Source organism: Antennarius striatus, chromosome 9 (genome assembly GCF_040054535.1).
Source record: "Antennarius striatus isolate MH-2024 chromosome 9, ASM4005453v1, whole genome shotgun sequence".
NCBI lineage: Eukaryota > Metazoa > Chordata > Actinopteri > Lophiiformes > Antennariidae > Antennarius > Antennarius striatus.
This window is the reverse complement of record NC_090784.1, coordinates 15,243,000-15,265,557: the sequence shown is the minus strand read 5'-3', so window position 1 is coordinate 15,265,557 and position 22,558 is coordinate 15,243,000. Positions and strand designations below refer to the sequence as shown.

Here is a 22,558-nt window from a genome sequence, read left to right as displayed (position 1 = left end):
GTTGAGGCTGATAAATGTTATTGTTTACAGTATAATGGATGCTCACTCTGAATTTTGTCTACATTTAGTATCAAAATTGCACCAAGTGATGTCTCAGTAAGTGGGATGTGGGACATGGAATTGAAATGCTGTGCAGTCCCACATGTTTCTGACCACCTTTGTTCAAACTGACAATGGTTTGTACACAAGTGAGAAATCAATGCTCTTTGTTGGGTAAATAACATGTGAAGGTATCATGATACATTAAACCAACACCCATTCAAACCCAAAAATGTCTCCTGTTGTTACATTAGGGAGAAGAAAGAAGTCCACAGTTCTCCATGATGAAATAGATCAAGCATTTGTTTCATATAAAAGCTGAACAGACAAATTTCAACTGGGGCACCAAGGACAGAAACCTCACAGACACACAAGGTAAGAGACACTTCAAACATACAAAAACGTTTCGTTTTTCATTTGGAATTTTTAAATGTAATTTGCAGTTTGTTTGGTCAGTTTCTTCTTTCATCAACTGTTTATTTGAGTGATATTTACTTATTTTGTGATACAAAATTAAGAATTAATGAATATGACTCCTGAAAACATGGTTCATATGGAGGGGATTTCGATGAAAATCAATCGTTCATCGTTATGATTACTGATGTCCATGTGTGGGACCGTGTCATCACTTCTGAACAGATCAAATTGTACATGAATGGCAAACCAGTCTTGACTTTGGTTTGCTGTTAAATTTTTATGAGATCACAGGATTCAGATAAAATAAACAAAGTACAGTACTGCACTTCTGGACAAAGTTCAATAAAATTGCACCACTTCAGGAGCCAGATAGTGTTTCCTATCAGTTCACACCAAGGTCTCCCATTACGTAAAACTGATGCTGTTAAAAAAAAATAATTCAAAAGTGGTCTGATACAGGCAACTCAACAACATAGGAAATTTGAGTAAAGATGAGGTCGAGACTACATTCTCTGTTGATACTTGGCTGTATGGCGTGTTACATCCCCCTTCCTGCTTCCAACATATTGAGATCTTGTATCAAAACCAAGTGGTGTTGTGCCAGTATAATGGATGTGGGATTAGGAAATGAAACAGCTGTGCACTCCCACATAATGTTACTGTATATCTGACCTCCTTAGTTCAAACTGACAGCAACGTGTGCACTAGTGACAAATCAGACCTTTTCTTTGGACAAAAAAAAAATTAAAAATGAGGATACCAAGTAAACCAACACCAATGTAGACCCCAAAAAACCTCTCCATTTGTTTGGTTTACTCAATTTAAGAGTCCACAGTCCTCTATGGTGAAACAGATCAAACATTTGTTTCATATAAAAGCTGCACAGACAAATTTCAACTGGGGCACCAAGGACAGGAACCTCAGAAGACACACAAGGTAGGAGACACCTCAAACATACAGAAAGGATTTGTCATTAAAAATAATTTTCAAACAGTCATTTGCTATTTGTTTGGTCAATTTCTTCAGTCATCAACTTTTTGGGAGACGTGTAATCTTTGTGATGTAAAATTAAGAATGACTGAATATGACCAGGGCGGCACGGTGGCGCAGTGTTGCCTCGCAACACGGCGGACCCGGATTCGAGTCCCTCTCTGCGGGGACTTCTCATGCTCTCCCCGTGTCCGCGTGGGTTCTCCGGCTTCCTCCCACCTCCAAAAGCATGCGCTTCAGGTTGATTGGACGGTCCCAAATTGCCCGTAGGAGTGAGTGTGCGTGTGCGTGTTTGTATGTCTTTGTATGTGGCTTCGTGGTGCACTGCCCGGAATGCCCCCTGCCTCACGCCCTATGCCAGCTGGGATAGGCTCCAGCTTCCCGTGACCCGCTGCGGCGGTACTTGAAAATGAATGAATGAATATGACTCCTGACTCTGATTGAATAATTGCTCTGAAATGAAGTAAAACCACTAAATTATTGCTCAAATTTTAGTCAAATAATTTCTTGAAATTGCAGATGGAGAAGCTTTTGCTTTTGATGGTGGTCTTTGCAACATGTCATGCTGTAACCAAAGGTAAGTCAACCTTTCAATCAACAAAGATTTGTGTTCAAGCTCATATTGATCAAGTAACGTTTGGATGATAATCCATGACTGGAATACTAGTTTCAATCACAAAACATTTTTGCTCATGTCATCAACATTCATCCTCCATTTCTACATGTACAGATATGTCGGGCAAAGTCTTTGTGTTCCCCAAGGAGACAAAGACAGACCATGTGAAACTCCTGACCTCTCAAAGCAGATTCAGTGCTTTGACCACATGTCTCAGGTAATGAGAAATCTTTGTGCTTATTAGGACACCATTTGCATGTTTCTCACAGCTGTCACATATTTTCAGATTCCAGACAGATCTTGCCAGAAACTACGTGCTCTTCTCAATGGCAACCACAGCACACAGCAATGACTTTGTGCTGTTTAAGACCAATTCTAATGATGTCATCAGGACTCACGCTCGGGAGGGTGGCACAGACTTCCAGGCACTGTCATTGTCTCGAAACACCTGGCACTCTTTGTGTAGCACCTGGAGTTCTGATAGTGGTTTGGCTCAACTGTGGGTGGATGGGAAAGCGACCATCATACGATTCATCAAAACTGGGGCCATCAGTGGAGCGCCTATTACCATCCTGGGGCAAGAGCAGGATTCATATGGAGGGGGTTTCGATGAAAGTCAGTCATTCATGGGTATGATTACTGATGTCCATGTGTGGGACAGTGTCATTCCTTCTCAACAGATCAAATTGTACATGAATGGCAAGTACTTTAGTCCAGGCAACGTGTTCAACTGGCGTAGCCTGAGCTACGACGTTATTGGACAGGTGGTGGTGGCTGAAGAGCGTGATGTTAAATAACTGGCTGAGTGAGTTAATAAAATCCCCTTGGTTCAAGCCTTCATTATATAAAGCAAGTCTCATGTTCTTTAGGGATGATTAAAGTCTCTTCAGACATTGATGGTAATCCCTGTTTGTTTGGTTGTTTGTTTTGGGGGAGGGGTTAGCCATTTGAGAAACGGTAAAACACATGAACAAAGAATCAAAACCAAGATTTAGAAAACGTGTATAATCCTTTCAAATCCAACAGGAAATTATCACCATCACATAACTGAAACATGGATGGACAGGCAGTACACATTGCATGAGAAGGCATTTCTGTGATCCTATGTACATATGCACATTTTATACACAGTAAAAATATAGTCATTGAAGCATAAGACAACCAGCAATGTTGGCACACAGGCCGTATGAAACATTCATATAGAAAAATGTGAGATTAACAACCTATGATCATCATGGACAAAATCAATCATCACAATCTAAACTTGACATATAAAAACTGAAAAGCTCAAATAGTCCCACTTCATAGGTAACAGACTCCATCAAGTTTCAGACATCCTTCTGTCAGTATACAGTATACGTACAATCAACTAAGGTACAGAATATTTTTTATCATTTCAGCCTGTGGCAATAAAACATATTAATAAATATACTTCTTAAAATGGTGGCAGAATGTGGTTCATATTGCATTACTTCAGTCATTGTAATGTCTACAGAGTGCATTGCCCTTTAAACACACAGGGAAGATACAGTGGTATGAAAAGGTTGGGCACCCCTGATAATTTTCCTGATTTTCCTTTATAAATCACAGGTTGTTTGGATCAACAATTTCAGTTAAATATGTCAAATAGCAGACAAACAGTAATTTTTGAGAAAGAATGAAGTTTATGAAATTTGGGCACCCTTGTTGTTTTATTGATTTGAATAACTTCCGCACTAATTATTGGAACACAAAACTTGTTTAGTAAGCTCAATGACCCTGAAATCTAAAAAATGTCTGCTGTCAGTTTCCACTGTAAGGAACATAGTGAGAAAATGGAAGACCACAGGCACAGTTCTAGTTAGGGCACGGGGTGGCAAGCCAAGAAAAATGTCAGATAAGCAGACGCGATGGATGGTGAAACAGCCAAAGTCATCCTACAGACCAGCTCCAAAGACATACATCATCTTGCTGCAGATGGTGTCACTGTGCATCGTTCAACTATTCAGCACATCTTGCACAAAGGGATGCTCTATGGAAGACCCATGCAGAAGAAGCTCTGCCTGTGCATGTGCCACAGAGCCACTTGGGGTATGCTAAAGCACATTTGGACAAGCCAGTTTCATTTTGGAATGAGATTCGCTGGACTCATTGGACTAAAATTGAGTTATTTGGACATAACAAGGGGCGGTGCGCATTGCAGTTGAAAAAAAAAAGGGTTCCAAAACCAATGCCTGCTACCACAGTATATTTGGTGGTGGTTCCATCATGCTGTTGGGCTGTGTGTCCAGTGCAGATACAGGAAATCTTGTTAAAGTTGAAGGTCGTATGGATTCTAGTCCACATCAGCAGATTCTTGCAAACAATGTCCAAGAATCAGAGACAAAACTGTAGTTACACCGGAGCTGTATATGTCAACAGGACAGCAACCCTACACGCTCTTCAAATTCTACAAGGGCATTCATGCAGAGGAACAAGTACAATGTTCTGGAATAGTCATCTCACTCCCGGACCTGAATAGACAAAAATTTTGTGGTGTGATTTAAAGCGGGCTGACCATGCTGGCAACCATTAAACTAACCGAACTGGAGAAATGTTGTGAAGACCAATAGTGAAAAATAAACAAAATCCAGGCCCTCATCGGAAGCAATTGAAAACATTTAGAGGCTGTTATATCTGCAAAAACAGGCTCTACTAAATACTGATGTATTTTTTGTGTTAGGTGCCCAAAGTTATGTACCTGCCTACTTTTGTTTAAATAATTATTGAACTTTTGGAAAATCCTATAAACTTCACTTCACTTCTCCAACACCATTGTGTTCATCTACTATAGGACAAATTTAACTGAAATTGTTGATCAGAACAACCAGTTATTTATAAAAGAAAATCAGGAAAATAATCAGGTGTGCCCAAACTTTTTCATACCACTGCATTTCAAGGTGTAATACAGAACAATTTTGATGAAACTGTTCTGTGTGCAGTATTTACACAGTAAATTAAAAGAGCAGTAACAGCATAAAAGTACTAAAATATAGGTGTTTCGAAATATAATCCTGTTTTTTTTCCTAAAAAGGAAGGTTTTCTTCGAGTGTTCTCTTTGGTGGCTAACACATGTCAACTTGACTTATCAGTTTGAAATATTACATTTTCTGTCAGTATAATACCAAGAATACCATCAAGCAAATCAACTTAGTAATGAACAGGTTGAAAATAAAAGGACCACAGTTTACAGAACATATGTCTTGAATTTCTCAGGAATGTGGAGTTAAATCTTGAAATGTCTCAGGCCACAATGTAAACCTATTTTTGTAAATGAATACAAATGAATGTTTACAGGGACTAGCTAAATACAGTTTAGCAGACATCAAACTACTCAGCAAATCTTCCAGTTTAAAAACAGATTTTTCAAACACAGGACAACCCAGTGTTATTACCTCATATAACTTATATGTCCAGGCAATGTTCAGGAGTGTGTTTTTTTTCATACCTGTACTGTATCCTAAATATTATAGGAACTCTCCACTCTCTTCTTTGGTGCTGTAATTTTCTTATAACACAAAAGACAAAGTCCTAAACTGTGCATTGATGAGCGGGAGAGGTTTTCCGTGCTATTACTCACAGCTCACATGTCCCCTTTCCCTCTTTGCTGCATAGACCATGTGTGCCTAACAACATGAACAGTCATTTCTTAGAGAGTCAGATGACATCTAGGATTTTAGCAATTCAAAACTCTGTATCAGAAATATCTGATTGGCGTAAAAAGCTCTCTCTCTCTCTCTCCAAACCATCTGTCACTTGGTTACAAAAATCATGGTAAACATGGAATAAGAAGACAGGAGTGATTTCTGTAACCAGCAGAAATTATCATTAAAAGACAGACATTCTTATTGTCTGAAGTCTACAGCCAATGAACTGTATGACCAAACGAATGACAAACATAAAAAGTTGTGCTAGTGTTTGCTTTAAAATGCTTTTTTTTAAAAATCTGTCGATGGCTGTTCCAGAAATATAAATATTTAAGTGATGACTTCAACTCCATTAATAAGATCTGTTTCTAACAGAGGTGCATTTTTTACCCTTCTATCAGCTGTAGAATTACTAATTTATGTATAGACACATGGTCACACTAGGTGGTTTTCAGCTTCATACATATGTGGTTCCCCATGTTAATATTCTTCTACTTGAGGAATCATTGTGAGGAACATTCACCATTGCAGCACCACTGTGGCTTCCAGCAGTCCAACTAAAAATTTTGATTGAAAAACATTGCAGCATCGGTGTATCGTTTCCAAATTTGATGTCTGGCAATTACTGTACACCCACAGTCAATTGAAAGAAATGTGTACTAGACGAGAGTCAACAATGGCAGCTGATAGCTCTTTGCCAATGATAAGTGCAGTGAATCACAGAAATGTGAACCTATTTAGACAGTCAATGAAAACACATGAAATGATTCACTCCAAAAAATGCAGTCTGTGTCATGTGCTCTTAAACATTTTTGCATGTATTCATGCTGGACTTTTGAAACTCACATCTCTATGTGCTGCCAAAAGTGGACATGATTGGCTGACTTCCTGGATGACACGATTGCCTTCATTACGCACTAGTGAATGAGGCCTGGGCTTTGTACATTACAAAAACTATTTCTCCTGTTTCTCGTGCCATCGCAGCAGAAGGTCTTCGTTTAATCAACTGAATGTCACCAGAGCCACTGAAGAACTGTTATTCATACGTCTTTTTTTCCAGGTGTATGTCAAAGATAATCAGGCTTTGGGACATTGGAGGCATCTCATCAAGAAATGCCTCCTCTGTAAGTGGCATTTGTCGATCCTGTGAAAAGAAGTCGTGTTACAAAATCGTCCAAACGATGTAAGAAATGTACAAAATCCTAAGTAGTTGCAAACGCAACATGCCGATGGTTAGACTCACAATCAAATGTTTGTTTCAGGGTTTATGTCTGAGAGTGAAACTACATCTTCGTTACCCGACAGATTGGCTGACTTATCCAAAACTCCTTCTGCCTCAAAGCTGAAAAAAAAAAAGAGCTGATAAATGCAGAGCAATTGTGTCTATTTACAGTTTAGTTCAAGTCCTTATCACTGGCTTCTACCTGTGAGAAGAACCCTGGTCAAGGTCTGTGTTTGCTGACTTGTGGACCTCCACCCCTACAGACCTACAGTGACGATTCAGCAAAGAAAACAGAGTTGGAAAGTGAGAAGGACAAATGAATATTGGTTATGCATCTTTATCTTGGTGGATCTTTACCGTATGGGAGGAGAGTTGGAGCCCGCTCCAGTGCTGCCTATTGATGAGCCAGAGAGGTTGGCCTGATAGTCGGCAGGGTTTTCTACCAAAGGAGGGGTCCTCGGAACAAGATCTGGTCTGCCAGCCTGTATCCCTGAAAACAGTAAATCATTAAATGATTGCAGAGAGCAACACCTGTACACTCTGAGCACAGCTATGAGTAAAACTATGGATATCATTCTATTTACTGTAATCTTCTCATTGCTTTGCTTGTGACCTCTGGGTTCTTACCACTGTCTGCCTCTGACTCCGTGCTTTTAAAGTGGCTGTGGTAGACGAGCCTGGAGTCGATGGCAGACGGCCCTGTTGCGTGGGAGAGCGGGGTGGGAGCTCCCAGAGTGGGGGCCCTCCTGAGACCTGCCTGACCCCCGCCACGACTTTTCTTGGACGGTGATGGTTTTACTGATGAAGACGGAAGAAATCAAAAAGAGTACAATAAAGTAGGGCACCTACACTTTTCCCAAGTGTAATTCAAATTCATCCTGTATATACTATATGGATGCTTACGTGGAATTTTCTTGAACACCGTGTTGCACATGAATTGCTGGAAACGATCTGCATAGAAACCAGGTCTGTGAACTGAAACTGTGTCCTAAAGTGACAAAACAGCAAAAGAGCCATTAGAAGCTGGAAGATAACTCATATTTAAGAAACCAGCGACTCCTTCTCTTTTCACTTTCCTTAACAGTTGTACTTATTATCAAGTTATCCATAAATTATTTTAGTCAGTTTATTTTTTACTTTCCAGACATGTTATTACAGATTATATAGATAATTTTAATGAATTGAGTTAGAAATTTAGTTGGATGCTTTCAAATACCTAAGAGCCAAATGTAACATGATTAAAAAAACACGTCATCACGGCCACCCTGACTGGTACGTGGCTACAGCGTGATTTCCTGAGTAATCTGACACATTTCTATCAGAACCAGCATTAAATATCTCAGCCACTTCAGCAGCAGCAGCTCAGCTGATGGAGCAAGCCACATGGGCTGCTCCCCAAGTGCAGTAATGAATGCTGGATGCCCATGACTGTCTATGATTCACCACTTCCTTCCCTAGACTACTTTTAATGAATAGATACCAACTACTGCAACTACTGATACCAACTACTGCAGACCAGCACAACCCACAAGAGTTGTGGTGTTGGAGACGCTCTGACTCAGTGACTAGCTGTCAAAATCTGGCCCTTGTCGAACTCGTTCATATCCTTATGTTTGCCAGTTTTTCCTACAAACATTTAAACTTTGAAGACAAAATGTTCACTGGCTGCCAAATATATCCCACCCACTCACAGGTGCCATGAAAATAGATGATCAGTGTTTATCGGTGGTATTCACTTCACCTCTCACTGGTCGTTATGTTATGGATGATCGATCAATGATCAATATATATGGAGTTCATAAGAAACTCAAAGAAGTCATTGCTCTAACAGTTTAATCACACTTTGCCTAGCTTCATAGATTCAGACTTGCTCGTTCTTACCCCATCATGGACCAGTGCTTTCCAGGAGTGTTCCAACTTCTTAATAAACCTATACAAAAACATAGGATAAAAGGAGATTATGTGTAACCATAGTGACAAGCTCCCAGTGAGTAACAGAGCTTCTACAAATACAGGCATCCAGAAGTGCCCTCCATTCCGTGAGTCTCGGACTTCAATGAGACACAAAAGTGCTTTAAACAGTCAATAAGAGTTAAACAGTCGCTGCGTTCCGAGACTCACAGAACATAGCACACTTCCGGATGCCGTCAGTCAATAGAATGCGAGTACGGTATCACGTGACTACCTACTAAAAATCCGCGATGAGGTAAAGTAGCGCGTGTTGATGCGCGAATGCGCGAGGGATTACTGTATTTAATTTGGATGTTCTGAGACACTGGCCTGTAGGACTGGAGAATGTCAATGATGCCGACGTAGATCAGCAACCTCTCTCCTTTAGAATTACGACATGGAATACCACCCATACTGGAAAGACAAGTGAAGAGAGACAACAAACAATTATCTAGCTATCACACCCAAGTCATTAACAAAGATCCGCTCAATCTTCTGTGTTTGACTCACTGGTCCTCTGAATCCAAAGCCCCCTTCCCTCTAGCCTCTCCTTGAATGGACTCCATTGCTGTACAGTACAGACTTTTCTGTGCTTGTGGCCGGCGCTGATCCGGGGTCACCGCTCCCTCCGAACCTCCACTGTCCCCTGAATTGGCCCCAACACGCTCCCTCTCTCGACTGGCCTGATCCATGTTGTGGATGCCCAGTAAAAGACTGTAGTCCATAATCTTGAAACTCTGCAAAAGCTAAAAGAAATATACAAACACCATAAATAAAACTGCAAGACTATGAATACAAAAAAATGTTTCAACGTACACATGTTTGATGTCATAAAATACCACAAACTCTGGTGACATTGTTTTGGTGAGGTTCTCATTCTCATTTGTCTGATTTGATGTTTGGTAGTGGTAAGTGTCAGAAGGGAAACATTTTGAATGTACAACTGAAGACGTGCAAAACCTCTGCATTTAAAATACAGTACTGTTTTTTTAAAAATTGCTTTTAAAAACTTTTTTTTTCTTCTAATTTTCAGTAATAGGACAGCCATTTCAGCTCTAAGCTAATGAGTGTCCTTATTTCAATGAAAAACAAATGTCTCCAGGACTCACCAAGCAGTCCCTCTGTATAGTCTTGCACATGGCATTGTAGTTGTCCGCTTCTAGAAGCAGGCCATCTGGCAAATCCTGGAAAAAGTCCAGGTCTTTGTGGGTGGGAACAGCCTTTTCTCTTTCCTTTGGCGAAGCTCGTCTTTTATAGGTGGAGCCCTTCAGATCATATTTGATGTGCATGGGGACGATCCGAGGCAAAAGATTGTTCATTACTACAATACGGATATTTTTGCCACCTGCCTGAACGCAATACAGTCCGTAGAATTTGGGGAGAAGGGTGCGCTTATTTTGGTTGATATTCTGGAAGGAAGAAAGAATGCGGAGAAAACATCAAGCATTTGACATTCAAATCAGAAATACTTCAGAGATCCTACAAATTTAAGTTGCCTACTATGAAGTAATTATAATTCCTGCAGTAACAGTCACTCACACTGAACAGTCATCTGTTTGTTATGTTTAGTGGTAGACTCACCATGAAGTATCCAGGTAGAAGTTTCTGGAGGAACTCTGCCTCTTTGTGTTGCACAGTTTTGATGATGAACTCATCATCACTTGATACATAGAAGACGGATCCACTGGCTCCGGGATTAGAGAGCTCGATCAGTGGCTCATTACACAGGGAATACTTAAAGAGTAGAGGTAGAGGAATTAACATTAATAACCCATTGACATTTATTTCCTTAAATGTTCAACTGTACTACTTATGCAAAAGGACTTGATGAGATAAAAGTACAAGAGGTGCAAATACACCTCTGAACATTACGGAAGCCTTCAGTAATGGTGAGCATGGAATGACCATCTTGGTTTTTGAGTCAGGTCAGAGATACTCACCTCCCTTTTTAAGTCAGGACAAAACGTAGACTATGAAACTGGGTACTATCATGACAGCATAAAAACTATTTATTTGAAAAACCAGCAAAACCCCCCCAAAAAATATCTGGACTGAAGTGGTGGTCAGGCCTGTGATTTTGTCAACTGCATAGCACTATGAAGTTGTAATCATGTATTTAGCATTTTTTTAATAGGAGCCACATGGTCAGAAATCTGTCTCACTCAAACACTTCATGTCTCAAGACTCCTCTATGAATAGATTAGATTTCTCTAATCCAGGGAAGGTTCACTATTAAGTGAGATTCTGAAACCCTAAACAATAGCATAGGTTAAAGCTACCAAACTTTTTACATTTTTGCAAAACAAATGGATAGGAATACAGTCCCTGACAAAAGTCTTGTTGCTTGTTCATTTTGTAGAAACATCTTATAATTATATACAGCATTTTCCGCACCATAAGGCGTACCTAAAAGCCTTTACTTTTCTAAAAAACCGACAGTGCACCTTATAATCCAGTGGGCCTTATTTGTGAAAAAAGTTTTGAAATAGGCCATTCATTGAAGGTGCACCTTATAGTCCAGTGTGCCTTATAGTGCAGAAAATACTGTAATTATAATTATAAAGCCAAAATCCTCTTAAATTATGTTTAATATACTAAAATAAATTTTTTGACTGAAGAAATATTGCTCATTCAATGATCACGGAAAGATTAGATTCTTATACACCCTTTTTGGAGTGTTTTGGCTGTCATTTGAACCATTTTCTAAAACCAACAAATTACAGTACCTGTAATTAAAAGTCAGGTTATAAGCTGTTGTCTCTACAAAATGAATAAGCGACAAGACTTTTGTAAGGGACTCTAGTGACACCGGGGGTAACTTGGAGGATTTGGTTTCCAGTACTGACCAGGTAATCATCTGGCCGGATACCAAAGAGTTCCCTGAAATAACGGAAGGCAATAGGAGCGTAAGTCTTAAAGCGAAAGTCACTGTAGTGATGAGCCGGGGTCAGGTTACTGCCTTCACTGAAAAAAACATGAGAGTCAGAGACACAGGGGTTATTTCAATCACTTGAAATGAAACCCTTGTAACTTTAACTTTGACTTCTGTTACAAACCTGGGGAAGAAGATGCTTTCCACCACAACAAAGTCCTGCATGAGAACGTCTCTCTCTGCCTTCTGGCTTAAACTGCCAACGGTGTGAGTGATACCTAACTGGATGGCCCCCTTCAGGGCGGATGACGTGGTCTACAGAAGTCAGAGAGGGAAAATATAGTAAGTGCTGGAACTAAAAATATTTTACCCCAGTCATTTGTGCTGTTTCACTCTCAATTCTTCGGCATGTAGGGGAACACCCAACTAATTTTAGAAACACCAAACGTCTTTCTCAAAGTTTCACCACTGCTGCTCAGTGGGGGTGTCAAAAACCACCACCCACACTGTTCTGACCTTCTTATAGGTGGTCTCTCCTGTGGTGGTCTCAACACCCCGGTGTCCAATGGTCTTCTTCATACTCTGAGCCATTCCTGAAGAGCCGGGCATCTGAGAAACGACCAAAGAAAAATAGTACTTAAATGAAACAGTGCGTGTGTCACAAATTGCAAAATATTCCTATTTTTTGTGATTCCGAAAATTTTTGTTTTTTACAAATCGAAAACAATAACCTTTAATCTCTTAATTTATTATAATCAAACCTACATTTTGGTATTGTGGGTTCATTTATTGGCCTTAGTATAGATGGTAAAGAAGCCATGCAGATGATTTCCTGGTAAACTGAAGTTTTGTTATTTAACAAAAGCTGTGACTTTGACAATCAACTTAAAAGCTGCACAAAAATTTGGTCTGTTGTGCAACAGGCTGCAAAAATAGATTAAATATTTTGAGTTAACTTCTTTTAAGTTAAGCTGAAAACTTTGTTTTCTCCAAGTAAAATGCAGACATGTTTCTAGATATTTTAGCAGCCGGTCTTACTCTCCAAGGTTGTGTTGGAAATATGATATTAGTGTATAGAAGCTACACACAAACATACCTACTGTTTACTCACCTGTTATCATCAGTGTAACAAAATGGGACAGCCTTATTATTCTGCCGGTTTGATAACCCGAGCTGCTGGGGGTTGCCTTAACACACGCTTCCATTCTCTAAACTTGTTCTCCCTCCCTCATCCACGTTGTGTGGATAAACATTTACATTGCTTGGGGCTATACATAATAAAGTTTCCATTGACGCAGTGAAATCATTTGTGAGATCCTCACCTCAGCAGGGGTCATCTTTCGTATGCCACTGGTCCCTAAAGAGGAAAAACAAGTTAGACTGGGACTTATGATGTGAGAAGGATGTTAATATCAAAATATCTGAACCGCTGCTCCTCTTCTTCATAGTCGACTTGGTGATTCTATTTAAGTGCTGATTAATGCAGTTCCCATAAATTATAATTGACTGTTTACAAATGCTGTAGTGATTAGTTAGCAGCCTATTTCCAGCACTGGTTGATGACTATAAAGCCAATGATGAGGCCAAACCTCAATGTGGCCACAGTCACTAACAACTGGCCATGATACACATGGTCTATTTGAACTAGAGCTGCTTCTCCCCAGAGACAGCTGCTCCACATTCATCTGGTACATTGGGATATTGTCTACATATGAAAAACTCCATAAATTCCAGTACTAGCTGTAACAGTATATTTAGTGTTGAGAGTAATGCTTCCTTTAACATTTTTCTTACAACATGACTACACATTTTATTAAGTGCCAGTAGGTAAATTTAATAAATCAGCAAAGGAGAGGCAACTTGTAAAGGCACACTGACATCGTGAGGCATTATCAAGTAAACGTGTTTTTTTAGTCACATACTTAGCAAGCTTCTGACAAATGGATCTATCCCGGGAAAACAGTAATAACAGAACACAGTGGCTTTGTAAGCAAAGAACACCACTGAAATCAATCACCTGACAAAATCATTCACCTGTAATAAGAACGCTGGATGTGAATATTAATCACTGTCCAGTAAGCTCAATCCAAGCAATGTGCAGTTAGAGGAAACACTTCAAATCGAGAAATGCGGTTATTAACAAGGCAGAATCATTGACTGCTATGCATCTCTTCTCAGTCAACAGGGACACATGGCAATCCTCCAGGAAACAATAGGCATCATTCTGCCCACATTCCCTCTCATTATGTAAAACAACACACTATTATATCACTGCTCATGCAGCTTGTTTTCACACACACACACACACACACACACACACACAGAGGTCCTCTCACTGCACCTCGCTGCAAAGCCCTTCTCCAGAACTGAGTCCTAATATCTGTGGAGTAGGACATGGTCAGCCTACACAGCCTGACTTCATAAAGGAGCAACAATGAACAAACTCAAAAATTACTTTAAACAGATGTAAAAAAAAAAAGAAAATAAAGTGTTTCCTTGAGAATTGGAACGATAAATACATGTGTCAGTGTGATGTGATGATTGTTTAATCCTTTGCTATTACTTGTATATTTTAAGCAAAGCAAAAAGCCAAATACTTTATAAAGACTCTTCTAAATTTTATGCTGATTTGCAAATTGATGGCAGAAATAAGTACTATTTGCAGCATTAATTTAATCACAGTGCATTTTCTCAAAAATCAAAACAGAACTGGATAAAGGCACACACTGTGCAGCACGTTCATGGTAGGAATTACACAACCAAATCCAATTACTTAACAATGACTTAAGCTTGCCAATGACAGCCATACAACAATGGTAAACCAACTGTTCCTCTTTGTATGCTTAACAACTCAATGCCAGCCTCCATCATAGTGTTGTAGTCTGCAGCCTGCACAGGGCAATAACATGGAAGGACTCTGTAACATAATTTCCTGTCTATGAAGACTCCATAAATATACCGGTTCTTGCCCCAATTAGGAAACCAGGCCAATAGGGGCTAGTGGGGATTACACATTATGTTACTGTCACTCAAACATCTGAGTGTGTGTGTTCAACAGAATGTTATATTTTGTAGTTGTACAGTCTGGGGTTCACAGTCATGTGGTAGAAACATGAGTACCTCACTATTTTTATTCACTAATTCACTCTGGTCAGCCAACAGGGAAAGAGTACTTCTCCCTGGACGGGAAAGCACAACTAAATGGATTAGAGTGGTGTCATCTGTTTTATCCTAAATCCACAATAAATCTCATAATAAAATGCTTGACATGAGCATCAGTCTTTCCCAGATCTAACGGTACACGAACCTCTGACGAAACAGACGGGAGCAGCAGACAAACGAAGCCCGCTCCACTTCTGTCCAGGCATAACAAACGTGTCACTAGACAATAAATGTTGAAACGATCCATAGCAGACTACCTTTAAAGGTAACGTTATTAAATGGAAAATGAGTATGTATTTTGCCCAAAATAAAAGTTTTTTTTTTTAAAAACCCCTGAACGGACGGACAGACGGGCCAACGGACCGGTGGGGCGTAACGGGAGAGGAAGGCTAGAGGAACCACGGACAGAAATACTCATTTGAAACAGCAGCCAATTAGCACAACTGATTAATAAACTCTGCAATAGACCAATATTTATTGAACTCATTCTTCATCTCATCTCTCTCTTTCATATCACTTCTACCTCTCTCCCTTCCATATTTGTATATGACTGTATATCTATGGAGACTCATAAATTGATAACTCCTGCTGCATCCCGCTATCTCGTTAGCATAAAATACGATCACAATTACCGGCTTGATCACAAACCCGATACCAGCCAACGTGGTTTCGCTGGGCTTTCTCACGCTGTGTTTAACCTTATTCATCCCAATAATTAACCGGCTTGTTGACTTGAGTTTGATCAACAAAAGCACCCATTGAGGTGAATCTATTGGCAGCTAAATGCGCTAGCTATGACTTGGTTCATTTGTTAGGCTGAGAGCTACAACGCTAACTAGCTAAACTGGCTAACCGGGACTCGGTGGAACCCTGGGTATCTACTAATACAATTTCAATCGTTTTTAAATGTGAGTTGTTTTGGTATGTTTATGTTAAGACAACATATTAAGAAGATCTAGCATCTAGATACCTGTCGGGGCTGTTGATCCCGAATCTGCTGTTCCAGCAGTCGCCATTACGATTTGACTGTTCTCATCACAGTCAGCGCCGATAGTTGATTCAGATGTTCATCTCGCACTGGCACGAGAGCGCCCCCAGTGGACTGATGTGGAACAGCTTCAGTGTCAGTTCGACGCGAGAAATTACTTCACTTGAATGTGTAGGACATCAACAGGTAATCTTTGCAATAGCGTTGATGTTAACATGAGTTTCAAAGGTATTAAAAATACTTAATCTTTCCACTCACTTCTAGAAACCACGACCAAATCTAAATGACTATAACTGAGTACAAAGGACATGTTCCTGAAAATGCAATTGTTTGATTTTTTATATATGTAAATATGAAAGACACAGCCGTGTGGTTCAAGGGATGATATAAAGGTGATAAAGTAGAACCAAAGATAGAAATAGAACTAAACAATGACTCTGCAGAAATTGGTGTTATTTTAACGTCTGTTAAATGGTATAACGTTTTTAGTTAGTTGACAAAAACATGTCATCAGATGTATAGCACTCGGTACACTGAAGTTAAATTACCAACCAAAGCCTCACAGTAAAGAAAAACACAAAAACAGTTACATTTACAGATGTGTTTTATTAGTTGTTATACAGATATAATCTCAACCACAAACCCATATATAAAAAAATAGGTGATCTTGCACCTTCAAAACAATCCAAGTGTTCATAATCCAATATGTAAAGAGAAATGTATAAAAATATTAGTACACTAACCCAAACAACTGTGTGTAGCCAACTAAGCATTTAACAATGTATTTGCTTCTTCATAAATGTCTTGTGATAGCGAGTCTTTTTATGTGATCTATGAAAATATGCAAATAACACCAGCAGTAGATAAAGCTAGACATTGTCCACAGTCTGAAAATTCTTTCAAGGCTCTAGATCGACTTGAGCCAAATCACTGTTCCTGTTAGCTGATTGAAGTTCACCTCTGCTGTAAGCTTTCCATCTATCTAAGTAGGCCAAAGTCACTACGAAAGGCTGGAAAAGGTGTTGAGGACTTAGATGAGAGGACACACTTTGTTCTTCTTCTTTTGTGAGAACTTTGTTGCCTTGGTGACAGCATCCATTATTATTTTGGACACACACTGTTGAAAATCCATTGATGTTGCGCGACAACATCGGCGAATGGTTGGAGACATCTTCCTAGATGAACAATGTTTCTCAGACATCGCCATAAGCTGATTTTATGGGGAAGAAGGCCAGAAAAAAGTGAGTGAGCACTAAAAAAGATCTGGAATTCAGTTAATAGCAAAAAAAACTTTCATTTTTCTTAATATATAATTTAGATTTTTTTCAGGCCAAACTTTGTCTTGGAATTTACTAGTTTGATTTTCTCACCTTTTGCTGAAAGCAACTGGTCTTCTCTTCTTCAGACAGGGGGCAGCATTCATTCACAAACTTCCCGAGAGGCAGTCCAACAGGAAACCTACAATAACAATGATATTTTCAGCCTGTCTGTGAATTCACTTTATTTTTATACTATGTGCACGTGTTTGGATCTTTAACAAGGTGATATTTTACTATATTATATTACAAGAAATTAATTCATTTTCAGTAACAGTAACAGAAAAAAAACTGAAAGAAAACAAGTGTACTTATTCCAAAGAAAACAAAGCAAGCAAGGTAATAAGCATGAAGTTGAACAGAAAAGCAAGGAGCTGGACAGATGCAGGGAGAACTTTCTTACTTCCTCTTGATGAGCTTGTGAGTGTCACAGATTTTGCTGAGGGAGAGTTCCTCAGTGGCATAGGTCATATTATAATGAGGGTCAGGAGAAATATGTTGGAAACAGTTGAATCGATCATCGGCCACACCAGCACAACACCGGAAAGTATTCTCTTTACCCTTCTCAGCCACGCAAAATTTGTTGAGCTCCTCGCGCCACTAAAACAAAGAGGAGAACAGTTAAGGAAAGGAACTAAAACCACATTAATATATAAATGTATATACATTTTATGTTTATGTTTCTATGCTTACTTTGTTATCAGCACAGTTCTGCGCAACTTTCTTCTTTTTGCAGCAAAATTTAAATTTCTTTTCCATGCGATTAACAGTCTTTGCCTGACGTGCCAGCCATTCGTAGCCTGAACTTGGCAGACACTTTAAAGTATAAACAGGTCGTTGCCTCTGGTTGTTACACAATGATTCGATGACATCAGCAGTGGGTCGTCCTGGAGGGAATCTGATGTTTCCTGTCTCCGAAGTAGCTGGCATCTCCACCTTCTGTCCTCTTTTCTCACTGTACCGAGAGGTTGATTCCCTATAAAATATGAGGCGATGTCGTTTAGAATAACAGATCCGCACCTTTGTCCTTTAAGAATAAGGTTGGTGCTATTCATTATTTGCAGATGATAAAAAGGACGTCTGTCAGTATGGCCTATGAAACACTTGTTTGAACAGTAAACAAGCAAACATCCTCATGAAATTTTAACATTGTTTACATAATAGATATATACTTTATTAATTCCAAAGGAAATTCAGTAATAAATATATAAGAAAAAGCCCAATTTAACTGAGACATGATTGTCAAAATAAAAATTTCTGTTGCAGTTCATTTAATTTACTCCACTTAATACCTCTGGCAAGTGCTGGGGTCAAAGCTGAAGCCAGCACTAAAGGGACGCTCTGTCATCGGCACCACCTGTGTTGGCATGTACTTCGGGTTTGGTGCATCGTTGTGGAAGCAGTTTAGTCTGTTATTGCCAGTTTTTTTGCAGCATTCATAAATTCTATCCTTCACTGAAACGTCCTCCTCACAGAAGGATTGAACTGAGAGCTCCCACTGCAGTAAACACAGAAAAATCATCATCAGGGTGAATTAATCCTTTTTACATTGACAGAATGTCTTCCTAATAGAGAGCTTATCAGTCAAAGGGCCACATGTAACCATGCAGAGTATCTAAAGATGTACGAAACAAAACTTAAGAACAAACAGAAGTGGAAGAGTAGACCAGTGGTTTCTTCACTGAAGGATTCCAGACAGTTTTGTTGCCTGCCCCTCAGACAGGCCAACTGCTGCTCATGCCAAGACCTGTTTGTTATGTCGGGCAGGGCTGCATGTAATGAGCTTATCAACTGAAAACATTCAAGGCTTTCAGCTTTGTTTCCAAACTTTGTGCACCACAGTCTCTAAAGTGCAATGACCTAATTATTTTTAGAATAACTGCACAAATGAGACTGAATGAGTAAGAAATAATACGTTATAGCTTCAAGAATTAAAACAATTTAAATATTACGTGATGTGATGTGACATCTGTTAGAGACCTCTCTACAGGAGGTATGGAGTGGCTAACATTGTTATTAACAGGAAGTCATATTGTTTGGGATCAGAGTTTATCTCCATGGTGCTTATGTTCTTTTGTTTTTTATTATGTTTTATGACTTCTTGAGGAAGTATTTTAAAATAGATAAATAATACAAGAAAACAGCTTCAATAAAGAGGAATTAGCGAAGAGGAACAGAAATTGTGCAAGATGCTAGGATATCATCTTTTTTTATAAAGTAAAAAAAAGGCTGAATATTCAATGTGAACTCTTGTGACAACTCACCGCCTCTATGACGCAACACAGTGTTGCTTCGTTCCCCCATGTGTCATTCCCTTGGCAGCATGTATTAAACCAGGATTCTGCCTTATTGACAGCACTCGCCCTTCGCTTCAGCTGACCAAAACCCGAATCAGGAAAGTAAGAGTCTGGATAGTGTGGACGATGAGCAGCATGGAGACAAATGGCTTGGAGATTGTCAGCCGATGGACGGGCGAGGGGGAACTGCACAGGATAGTTCATCATCGGAGGACCACCAAAGGAACGGGGGCTAAAGCCAGGATGTTCTTAGTGGAACAGAGGGGAATCATGTTCATACAGTAGTTCCTTCTTTCACAGAAGAAGTTATCACAGATAGAGTAAATAAGAATCGAAAAGAAAGATGAAAATAGATGCAAACATCCTCCAGGTGTAAAAACCCCTTCTAGAGTTGCCCAGGAGGATGAAGGTTGTACTATTAAACATTACTTTCCAAGTGATGTCTTTAAATTATATGGGCAGAAAGACAGACAACAGATAAATAAGCAGCAGATAGACAGAAGCTTACGTCTTTCAGTTGGTGTATCGTGCTCTGATGAAGAAATCATCATCTGTTGTACTGGAAACTCTAAAAAAAAGAAAAAAGACATGAATCGTTACTGGACAGCCGCAGTGATAATAAATCTACAACAAAGAAGATAGCATGCCTCCAGTATCAAGGATCTCTGAGAAGTCAATCTCTTTCTGCATCATCATAGAGTCTGGTTGTTGCATCTCTGAAATAGAAAGATGACTAATTAAAAGAATATTTCTTTACATTCATTCTGTATCTATATACTGTACTTTAGTAGAACACATTCTATCCTAACCTATACTAAAAATAAAGGGGATCTCTATTGATTTCACATGCTATGGGAATAGTCCAAAAACGTACTACTCTCATGAGGTAGACAAATACAGCGTATAAAAAACTGCAGCAGTCTTAGAAATGAGTAAACAGTCTCTTGAGTTCTACTTCATCTCAAACTCTTATCCTCATCCTGACATTGGTAGTTAAAGTAGTAAAGCCTGGCCAAATGCCACGCTTGAGCAGCTGATACTCTCATTGGTCTTTGCAGAGATTCTGCACTAATATGTGAAGACACGCACCTTGCATGATTTTGTCAAGGTCAAAGGTGACATCACGCTGCTCAGGGATGCGCTCGTCTATAAGATTGTTTCCATAAAGAGAGAGCAACAGAATCAGAAATTGACAAAGGAACTGGATTTCTTTATGGCAGAAATAACTGCATCCCCTTAGTTTTTATACATCACACGGAACATTCCTGTTCATAGTATTCCTTTTTAGTTGGTAGCTTTTATATTTTAATTTATGTTGTTTTATCTTAGTCTGGATCAGGACCTACACTTTATGAGCCTTTCTATTGCATATTTTACTTAGTCATCACTTTATGTCCAAACCCAACGAAACCAATCCACTTTATTTATATCACACGCTTAAAAAAACCCCAAAGACTACCATAGTGCTTCACAAGGCAATAAATACAGCAAAGTAAAATAAAAACAGAAAATGAGCACTAAGGAATAATCTGCATATTTTTTTATGTGATACATTTTTATTTAACATTTTCAGCACTTTACAGTAATTCTTAATTGTTTTATTATTCATGATGTGTTTACGCTTTCTCACTTTATGATGTAACGCAGAGATCAGATAAAATTTGTCTGCGAGAACTTGCCACAACGAAATCTATTGCAAATAAACGTCCATTAACAAATATTTTAAAAATTCCCATAATCAGAAGTACATATTTGCAATTCTGTAAGCACTGAATAAGGAAATATTACACACAGGTCTGGTTGAAGTGAAACTACTTTTCAATAATTGCATACTGTTTGTTATTTTCATTCTTCCATGGTATTCCATTATCTGTCTTAGTCTGTAACTAATGTGTTTCCCTGTTACATAAAGTAGAAGGACTTTAACGTTGAATCATAAAAAATAGGTAATAAAGTGTACTGCAGGGAAGTAAGCAATTGGATGCATTAGTTCTGTAAATAGAGAAATCCCCTGAAGTCTATTTTGTACATGAATCATGTGGGCAGACAGCACTTATAATAACTCAGACGAACAAACATGGACCCTGGCGATCAGCTATTGCGCAAAAAACAGACATTTCAGGATTGAGAAAAACAACAATAAAAACAACAATGATGAGATAACAGAACCCACCCTCAGATGCTGAGCTCACAACAACCAACAGGAGAGCAGTGGAGCAGACCAGAGCCAGAGGGGAACCCATGCTGAATCGGTGCTCGTTGGCAGCGTTTGTGCCGCTGCTGCTATCCGTCCTGGGGGAGAGAGCACAGACCGCCCAGAAACACACACACACACACACACACACACACACACACACACACACACACTCCACTGGGCCGAGCTCAGCCGGGTCCGTTAATCTGGTCCTGTGGAGTCCGCCGGGCTGTCTTGTCTGGGAGACCGAGCCCCCACAACCGCACAAACAGTTTTTATAGTTGTTGTGAGTTTTCAGGTTGGGTGAGGCAAACTAGGAGAAAGAGGGAGGGTGGGAGGAAGTTTTTTCAACATGACTCATAAAAAAGTCTGCTGGCTGTTCTCATTTGGGGAACTGGGATCTGCTATTGAGAAAGAAGATCAGACTGTCTCCTAGGACGTGTGACAACGTGACTGCCCCGAAGCAAGGGACACTTCCTCAGGCTCAGGTGTTAATTATCGTCTCAGCCAATCAGCGCCTCGTCCTGAAGCACGCTAACAAATCGGTGCTGAAAATGCGACGTAAACCTAGGAGAAGATCATTTTAAACCATGAATATGAGGGTTTTTTTGTTCTTGTTACTTTAAAATTCTTTCCATTACTCTGCAGTATTTATAATTGGATTCAACTGCATTGTCATTACCCGGTAGGTGCGCAACAGCAAAATACAGTTCAGCATCCAATCAGAAGGAGCAAGCAGGAGGTCACGTGATTTAAAAAAAAAAAAGCATAAGCGCTTTAAACAGTCTAAGAGTGTGGGAAAAGGTAATACAGATAGAAAGAAGGTGATT

General features: G+C 39.5%; 3 protein-coding genes across 8 annotated transcripts; 1 reads left to right on the top strand and 2 right to left on the bottom strand.

Annotated features, from left to right (window-relative positions):
• Window positions 1-332: 332 nt before the first annotated feature.
• LOC137601093 (serum amyloid P-component-like) lies at window positions 333-2,965 on the top strand. Of its 2 annotated transcripts, none has more exons than XM_068323098.1 (4): window positions 333-414; window positions 1,966-2,023; window positions 2,177-2,279; window positions 2,349-2,965. In XM_068323098.1, the coding sequence occupies exons 2-4, from the start codon at window positions 1,966-1,968 to the stop codon at window positions 2,857-2,859; spliced, it is 672 nt and encodes a 223-aa protein (XP_068179199.1). In that variant the 5' UTR covers window positions 333-414; the 3' UTR covers window positions 2,860-2,965. The 2 variants fall into 2 exon arrangements, with proteins under 2 accessions (XP_068179199.1, XP_068179200.1); XM_068323099.1 differs by lacking the exon at window positions 333-414 and adding an exon at window positions 1,311-1,392.
• An 83-nt stretch (window positions 2,966-3,048) lies between these two features.
• Window positions 3,049-15,991, bottom strand: LOC137601090 (phosphatidylinositol 4-phosphate 5-kinase type-1 alpha-like). 3 transcript variants are annotated; one of them, XM_068323093.1, is made up of 17 exons: window positions 15,904-15,968; window positions 14,113-14,151; window positions 13,094-13,128; window positions 12,288-12,380; window positions 11,956-12,086; window positions 11,746-11,863; window positions 10,481-10,633; window positions 10,009-10,308; window positions 9,410-9,645; window positions 9,230-9,313; window positions 8,831-8,879; window positions 7,853-7,937; window positions 7,577-7,747; window positions 7,307-7,439; window positions 7,152-7,214; window positions 6,971-7,069; window positions 3,049-6,871 (listed from the first exon to the last, which is right to left on the bottom strand). In XM_068323093.1, the coding sequence occupies exons 1-16, from the start codon at window positions 15,947-15,949 to the stop codon at window positions 6,973-6,975; spliced, it is 1,833 nt and encodes a 610-aa protein (XP_068179194.1). In that variant the 5' UTR covers window positions 15,950-15,968; the 3' UTR covers window positions 3,049-6,871; window positions 6,971-6,972. The 3 variants fall into 3 exon arrangements, with proteins under 3 accessions (XP_068179194.1, XP_068179195.1, XP_068179196.1); XM_068323094.1 differs by lacking the exon at window positions 14,113-14,151 and having other exon boundaries at window positions 15,904-15,991; XM_068323095.1 differs by lacking the exons at window positions 13,094-13,128; window positions 14,113-14,151; window positions 15,904-15,968 and adding an exon at window positions 12,883-13,044.
• A 516-nt stretch (window positions 15,992-16,507) lies between these two features.
• LOC137601245 (extracellular matrix protein 1-like) lies at window positions 16,508-22,013 on the bottom strand. 3 transcript variants are annotated; one of them, XM_068323338.1, is made up of 10 exons: window positions 21,708-22,013; window positions 20,624-20,680; window positions 20,182-20,250; window positions 20,043-20,102; window positions 19,502-19,782; window positions 18,530-18,735; window positions 17,931-18,213; window positions 17,641-17,837; window positions 17,292-17,379; window positions 16,508-17,131 (listed from the first exon to the last, which is right to left on the bottom strand). In XM_068323338.1, the coding sequence occupies exons 1-10, from the start codon at window positions 21,775-21,777 to the stop codon at window positions 16,952-16,954; spliced, it is 1,491 nt and encodes a 496-aa protein (XP_068179439.1). In that variant the 5' UTR covers window positions 21,778-22,013; the 3' UTR covers window positions 16,508-16,951. The 3 variants fall into 3 exon arrangements, with proteins under 3 accessions (XP_068179439.1, XP_068179440.1, XP_068179441.1); XM_068323339.1 differs by lacking the exon at window positions 20,624-20,680; XM_068323340.1 differs by lacking the exons at window positions 20,182-20,250; window positions 20,624-20,680.
• Window positions 22,014-22,558: the final 545 nt, after the last annotated feature.